This window comes from Nuphar pumila, chromosome 1, assembly GCF_984573655.1.
Source record: "Nuphar pumila chromosome 1, dmNupPumi1.hap1.1, whole genome shotgun sequence".
In the NCBI taxonomy this organism is placed as follows: domain Eukaryota; kingdom Viridiplantae; phylum Streptophyta; class Magnoliopsida; order Nymphaeales; family Nymphaeaceae; genus Nuphar; species Nuphar pumila.
Window position 1 is genome coordinate 155,967,325 of NC_143249.1, and position 7,687 is coordinate 155,975,011.

General features: G+C 38.1%; 1 protein-coding gene across 1 annotated transcript; it reads right to left on the bottom strand.

The window, feature by feature from the left end:
- Positions 1–506: 506 nt before the first annotated feature.
- Positions 507–6,231, bottom strand: LOC149849243 (uncharacterized). The gene is made up of 4 exons (XM_090007809.1): positions 5,996–6,231; positions 1,146–1,317; positions 927–978; positions 507–811 (listed from the first exon to the last, which is right to left on the bottom strand). The coding sequence occupies exons 1-4, from the start codon at positions 6,229–6,231 to the stop codon at positions 507–509; spliced, it is 765 nt and encodes a 254-aa protein (XP_089863935.1).
- Positions 6,232–7,687: the final 1,456 nt, after the last annotated feature.

Sequence of the window (7,687 nt, forward strand, 5' to 3'; positions counted from 1 at the left end):
CCTTACCTGATTGTATGATAGGGAAATACACAGGAGATGAGAATGCACTATGAAATATAGAACAAACAGGTCTACTAAACAACAAAAAAAAACTTGCAGAAAATTGACACTTGATTGAGGGGCTGACGTTTATTACAAGCCGTGAACCTAAAATGCAGATGGAGCCATGTGAAGATTGTTGTATAAAAAAAAAGAAAAAAAGAAAAAGAAATGAAAACACAAATGCACAACTTATATAGGGGTGTTATTAGTATGTGCAGTAGGTAGATGAAGGCGTGCATATGAAAGTGCTGGAAAGTGTTATGTGGTAAGTGCTGAAGCAACAGGTGACTAACAGTAGGGTGTGTTTGATTCCCACAGAAACACTTCATTTGCCTAACCTTTTTTTTTTTTGCAGTACTACTATTTTCATAACTAAGTTCTCCATGGCATCTCACTGCTCCACAGGAACAAAGATAGCAAACTACCATATAGGATGGAATTATTATCATCATAGACACCTAAATTCACATCATTAACTCAGATTTGCTGAAAACGTTATTGGCCTCGGCTTCCGGGACTGAATAAGCTGCTACAAGGCTGTCCTGAGCCCCAATGTACAAGTTGTAGATCTTCCAATACACTTCCCGTACCTTCCTGGCTGGATGGAATAACCCTTGAAGACAGTAATTCAGAACAACTGATGGGCCCAAGGCTACTCGCATGCTGTCAATTGCTTCTATTACAACATTTACCATACGAGGCGATGTCTCGAATAAGTTGGGCCACACATAGTTCAAGAGACATACAAGTACATCTTCACAACCCAAACCTGCCACGCCCAATGCCATATATTTGATAGTGAAAATAACGGTCTGCCTGTGGACCAGGTCCTTGTCCAGGAGTGTATCCTCCACCAGTGGAATCACAACATATATAGTCCTTACCCATCTCTCTTATGCACTCAAAGAGAAAAGACAGAGACTTAAAAACACCATTCTGCACATTAAGCTCTAAAACACAGTATTAATGCAGGTAAAACGGTAAATGGAGAACATGTTTCTGCAACTATAGCTATGGAAACCATTGTACAAACACAATTCTGGCGCTCTTGAACTTTTAAATTGTTCAAAAGCATTGCCACCACATCGCGTGGCCCTAATTACCTTTGCAATGTACCCAAATGTGTTGGCAGTTGCCCTCCTGATCACCTTCTTATGGGCTTTCAACATCTCAAGAAACTCGAAACAAATCCAATCTCTTGCTGGCACAAACTCAGCTCCACGATCAGCAATCCTACCAACAAGGTCAGTACAATTTTCCTGCACCTTCTCGTGCCTGTTCTTCAAAATGGATGTTAATCGAGGGAGCAGATCCTTGATAGGGGGGTGTCATCTATGATGTTATAAGTGAATGGCCAAAATACGTATATGATACTGAAATAAAGATGAACAAAAGGCAAATTCTAAATACTTATCATATTTAAAAACATAATTGATGCAACAAATTGATCAAAAGGATAAGACATGGAGATGTATTGAAGAATGAACAGAGAAAGAAAAAGTGATGATGAAATAAAAATAACGTTTAATGAAAACAAATGCACAATGTTTAAACAACACAAACATCATTTCCAGGGAGCAAAATATGCAGGAACTTAGTAGAACATAAGGAGAAAGATTGAAAAAAAAATTATTGGAATGCAATCATTCCATTGATTTTACACACAGATGGGCAGACATTGCTATAAACGAAGCAGCACCACGATAAGTGATTTTGATGGGGCGGTGAGCAGGGGAAATATCAGAAAATATTAGGAAAAAAAAAAAGAAAGGATACTTACCGTGGATCCCCTAAAAGAGGATGATGCCCCTTTGGCTCTGTATTTGTATAATCGACCTTCTTTGTAGTTCTGCTGCCAAGATGATCGACTTCCTGGTTTTTTAAGGAATTTTAAAATGAGAAATGGAGTCTTCCCTTCGTCCTACCGTGAAGATCTTCTGTTCTGAAGCAGGGGTTATTCTACGAGGATGATTTCCTTACTATTTGTTGTAGGGAGAATCATTCCTTCGGTTGATGGAGGAAAACCAAAACAGAAATAAGAAGAAGGAATGGGGAAGAAGGGGGGGTCCAGAAGAAGAAGAAAGACAATGGTGGGGTGAAGGCGATCCCCCAGGGTTTCCCCTTTGCTTCTCTTTTAAACCAGAGGGTGAAGGTTCGGGAAGAGTTTGTTGGACATCGATGGTGTTTAGGGAAGAATCGAGAAGCGGTTGGGGATGTGCGATGGAGGGTTTGGGAGGTGGCTGATGGGGGCTGAGAGAGAGAGAGAGGGAGAGAGGCGGCCCCTGACTCCTTCTCTGCGAAGGATATTCGAACAAACCCTAAAAGGCCATTTTCGCAAATAGGGACCCTTAATTTCAAGATTTTAACAAAGCGGGGGGGCTCTTTCAAAAAAGAATTTTTCATAAAAAGGGGTTTTCAAAATGATGTTTTTAGCAAAAATTGATTTTAAAAGCTTAAACTCATTTGTTTTTCTCGTAATTTTTCCAAATTCTTTTTTTTTTGTTTTTTATGTTATTTTTTTGTATTTTTAGAATAAAATCCTATGATTTGTGAGGAAACAAAGATTTAAAACTGATTCCTTTGTATTTTTGCAAAATATTTACAAAAGAGAGTTTTTTTTTTAAGAATTCAAAGTTATTTCTCTGAAAAATTCTTCAGAAAGTGAATTTGGACCCGGAATTTGAATTTGAATATATCACTATGGAATCCAATCCAGAGAATCTGAAGAATAATTGAAATTTAGCTTTGGTTTTCTCAGAAAATGGAACCAGGGGAAAAAGGGGCATTTTCACAAAACTTTGAAAATTTTGGGGTGTTCACAACTGATACGATGTAGGTGACATGCTGTGACGATGAATGAAGATGCGAAAATGCAGTGAAGGATGTTAAACATGGATGGTGCTGCTACAGTTGTGTTTGCAGCATGATGGAATGATGAACAATAAACAGTTATACAGGTGGATAAATGCTAATGGGACTATGGTATAGGTGCAACAGATGCTGACTGAAATCTAGAGATATGAGGACATTTGTGGCTAATGTGACAAGTCGTGACAGGGGATAGAATAGGTGTAGCAACTGCGTGTTGACAATGGAGTAATAGGTTGTGGAATGGGTAAGCCTGCAGCAGTGGGAATAGTAGGTGTGATGTGCACTTATAGGAGGTTAGCAGGAAGGTGAATGGGAAGGGATGGCAGTGCTGCTGGGGGGGGTTGTACAGGAAATAAAATAACATGGGATGTGGGTTGTGCACAGGACAGTGGGGTGAATAGTATATTTTGCAGATGGCGAATAGGATGCAGCTGATAAAGGAAAACAAAGAAAAAAATTTTGTGGAATGTAATGATGTGTTGCCGATGTTGTTGTGAAAGTGTGGTTGGAGGTAGATACAGGCATGGTTGAAGGTATTGTGGTAGTGCCCTGCATTGATGTGAATGAAAAGCCGCGGTAGTGCCTTGGCACTGCTATGGTGAAGCATTACAGCAATACTTTGTCATTGCTATAAGTTTTGTGAGATGGTCACGGATATAAAGAATGGGCTGAGGTGAATGTACAGGGATAGCAAGCGTTTGAGAGCTTATGAAAATGGGCTGAAGGTGCAGCGACCTGAGTCGCCTGTAAAGGGAGTGCATGAATGCAAACTGTTATAATGTAACACCTCCAGTTGAGTAAGCAATATATGCATGTTATATTGTTCTATTCACACAGCTGCTTGCATAAAAAAAAATGGTTTGGTTTGTTATTTTTGCAGAATGTTAGAATTCACATAGTAGATACAGTAGGCAATTCCCTTACTCTGGAAGCAAAAAAAAAATGTGTACAAGATATCATGATTCTCTAATACCATTAAAGTTCTGAGTTGAGGGAATACCTTTCCAATTTATAACATCGGTTGATCTTTTCGAAACAGAAGTATTGTGGTATTGAAGTACAATGCTGATTGTTGTTGAAAAAAAATATTTCCATCCACGCATTCAGAGAGAAGAAATAATTCTCATGGGTCAAGGGCAATAGCAGCTACTACTGATGAACATTCTGAAGTTTGCAAATAAGGTTCCAAGAAGCAGTTCCCAGGCCGAGTGGCTAAAGATATCAGGAGGTAACATAGGTAGAGCCACCAGATCCTTGACATCCTCTTGTTCCCCAACAGTAGGGCCACTATTTGTAGGTTTGAGCAGGAAGGGATATGGTAACAAATCGCTGGAAATGATTACTGCTCCTTATGGTTCAATGATGAACAAGACTTTATAGTAGCTGTTCATGAACCCTGTGAATGAATGACGGATGAAGTGCTCACGACGCAGCATACCTTTGTTGGAAAAGGACCTAATATCAGACTTCTTTTCCTCCATATGGATTTTATTCTCAGAACATCCTTGGAGTCATGACAACACTTCATTAGTGGTCCCAAATCATGTAAGACATGAACTCAGAGCCAATGGTAAGTAACCCTGTGTGATTAGAGTTTTATCAGGACTATTTAGAAATTCAAATCCTAATACCTGATCTTTGGTGGAAAGATACTCAGAAGTACATACGGCAATTCTGAACTCATACGCATAGCCAGGCATAGTCACCATTGGTTCCCCAACGCAGAACAAGTATTTCTTCATCAATTCTACCACCATTATTGGTATGCATATATATATAGGTACATTTATATCACTGTTACAACAGACTTTGACTTGACATTATATATATATATATATATATATTTTATTTATTTATTTATCAGATGCTACAGATAGAAATAAGTTAATTACAGCAGGAAAATTTGAATGAAACAAAAGAAATAAATATACTGATAAATTATAGAAACCCAAAAGGATGCTTTAAGATGACTGCAAATGCTGGATATGAACCCTTTGTGGCATACCTCCAAATGTACATGATGAAGGAACTAACTATATTAAACATGGCAGACATTGAAGATAAAGTAAAATAGGAGTGCTATACAAACCGTGAGATGTTGTTGAAGAAATTATGATGAAAATGGGATGCATGATGGATAACGTATGGATCTAAAAACAGAAACACCCGTATGTAAGAAAGTAAGATGCTGAAGAAGGGCGGTGGGTGGTACAGGGTACCATAACGTAGACACAAGGATAAGGGTAAAAATACACAGAGGAAATACTGAAAATAAAACTAAAGTGAATGCTTCAAATTAAAACAATCGTCTGGTCAACAAGACTAAACTATGCATATGAGATGCAGTGAAGGATGTAACTAAGAAGTGTTGATTCCTTGAAGGTGTATGAAAGAAGTAATCAGAAAGGGATAATGTGAAAGAAAAAAAAAAACATGAGAAAACAGAGACGAGGCATGAAAATATCAAAATCAAAGAGAAGAGAATGATATCAAATGCATATAAGAATGAAACCAGGCCAATGACGTTCATGGACATCAAGGCATCAATGAGGTCGGTATTCCTCTAGACATGAAGTTCAAAACATGTTGATGTTGTTTATGGGAGATAATGGAGGACAATACAGATTTATACAGCTAACAAACAAAGAAAAAGAAAAAGAAAAAAAAAAGTGAAAACGCAAAACGATGACACTGAAGGGAAGGGAAAACAAGAATAAAAAATTGCGATGATCGATAAAACAGGAGATCAAGCATCGCGGACTGATGCAAACGATAAGTCAAACAGGGAAAATAAGAAACCAAAATCGAAAATGAAGAAAGGAAAAATGGGGAATCGATCATATCAGTAGAAAATTAAGATCAAATAATAATATGCTAAATCGATTGATATTCAAAATTGCTTGAATTTAAAGAAAATTTTTAAAAGAAAGAAAGTAAAATAAATGTTGGAGTTCGGATTGCTCCATTAATGTAGCAGCAACAGGTGGGTCGATCCTGCTATATGCAGGTCGACCCTACCATTCATGCCTCAAAAAAAAAGGAATGACAACGAAGAAGAATGAACGATAAAATGGTCACTTACCTGTAGCTTCGCAAGGGGGGAAGTTGATCCTTCTTGCTAATTGGGGAAGACCAGAAGAAGAGGGGAAAGAGGAGATTCTGAAGTGCAATGTCGAGGTGAAGAATGGATGGAATGGATCGATGAAGCTTCGAGAGGGGTGGAATGGATGCTGGATGGATGAAGTGGCGGGGATGAAGACGATCGAGAAGAAGGAAGAAGGTGCGGGGGTGAGAGGCGATGGATGAAGGTTTCCCCATTGTGCCCCCTCTTAAAGAGGGGGAAGAAGATTTGGGAAGGGTAGAAGTTAGAGATCGACGGGTTTGAGCGAGTTTGTTGGTGATGGAGCGAGAGGGGAGGAAGACGATGGAAGCTTCGTAAAGGAAGAAAGAGTGAATGAGAGGGCTTCTGTAAAAGAATTTTTGTTAAAGGCTCTTTATCAATGAATCCCCGTTTTTTAAGATTTTCAAAAGGGCGGTCCTCTTTAAAAGTTTTTTCAAAAAAAATGGTTTTAGCTAAAAGATGTTTTTGAAAAGGAGGTTTTCAAAAACTATATTTTTTATTTTTTTGTTATTATTTTTTTTTTCTTATTTTCCATTTTTTTGGTAATTTTGAAATAAAACTATGAAACTAAGAAAATAACGGATTTAAAAATCATTTTATAATTTTTGAGAAATATTTACAAAAGAAAGGTTTTTTGAGAAATCGGGGTTATTTTCGAAAAATTTCTTCAGAAAATGGGTTTGGATCCAGGTTTTGAGAAAATATTCGAGTTTTGAACCTCGAATCGAGAAATACAATGCGATGGATCCAAATGGATACCGAATGAACTGTCTGAGCCTTTCAAAAAGTTATTTTGGTAATTTTGAGAATTTGGTTTAAAATTGGATGACAAAGCTCAGATTTGGATTCTGATATTGGATTCGGATCCGAAATCGAGTCAAATATATAAAATGAATTTAGTTTCAGCAAAATTTGAGAAATAAAATAAAATTTAGATTTAAAAGTGACTCAATTACTTAGAAAATGGGGTCAGGGGCAAAAAGGGCATATTTACAAAATTTTGAAAAATTTGGGGTGTTCACAGTGGGGGCACTTCCGGAGAAGATCTTTCATCTTCTCTCAAGTCTCATAGAATTGTTCTCTCTCAATCTGAGAAAAACTGGTGATGGCTTTTCGAAACTGGTTCATCTTACCAATTGGGAAATATTTTTTGATAATTTGAACCGTATCTAAGGCTTTCAGCCAATGTTTGGATTTTTCCTTGAGGGAGAATGGGAACAACATCAACCTCAACGTGTCATCCCCAAAATTGTTGATCCGCACTATAGAGCATATCTCAAGGAACTCATCAAGATGATGGTAGGGGTCTTCGTTGCTAAGGCCATAAAAGGATAATAACATTCAGATTATACTGGCCTTGATTTTGAACTGTGGTGCTCCTACAACGGGTCTAGCGATGCAAGAGGCGGGAGTATATTCATTGGGAATGAAATACTCCCTCAAGGGACGGGTCAGCTGCTGATCCGCAGCCATGGGGCCAGATCGACGAGCTCTCCTAATAATAGACTCGGGGTCCTCAACAGACTCAATAAGCTTGGGGTCAAGCGAGTATTATCCTTGCATACACCTCAAGGTAGACCGGTGTAGCAACCATCCTAAAGAAGGATTTTCTACCTACCTAATGAGCAAACATGATCAAACCACAACAAACCA

Coding starts and splice junctions, on each gene's coding strand:
- LOC149849243 (XM_090007809.1), bottom strand. CDS start 6,231: ATGGGGAAACCTTCATCCATCGCCTCTCACCCCCGCACCTTCTTCCTT. Junction 979..1,145: donor CATTTGGGTACATTGCAAAG/GTAATTAGGGCC, acceptor CTTAATGTGCAG/AATGGTGTTTTTAAGTCTCT. Junction 812..926: donor TGAGTGCATAAGAGAGATGG/GTAAGGACTATA, acceptor TGGGCGTGGCAG/GTTTGGGTTGTGAAGATGTA.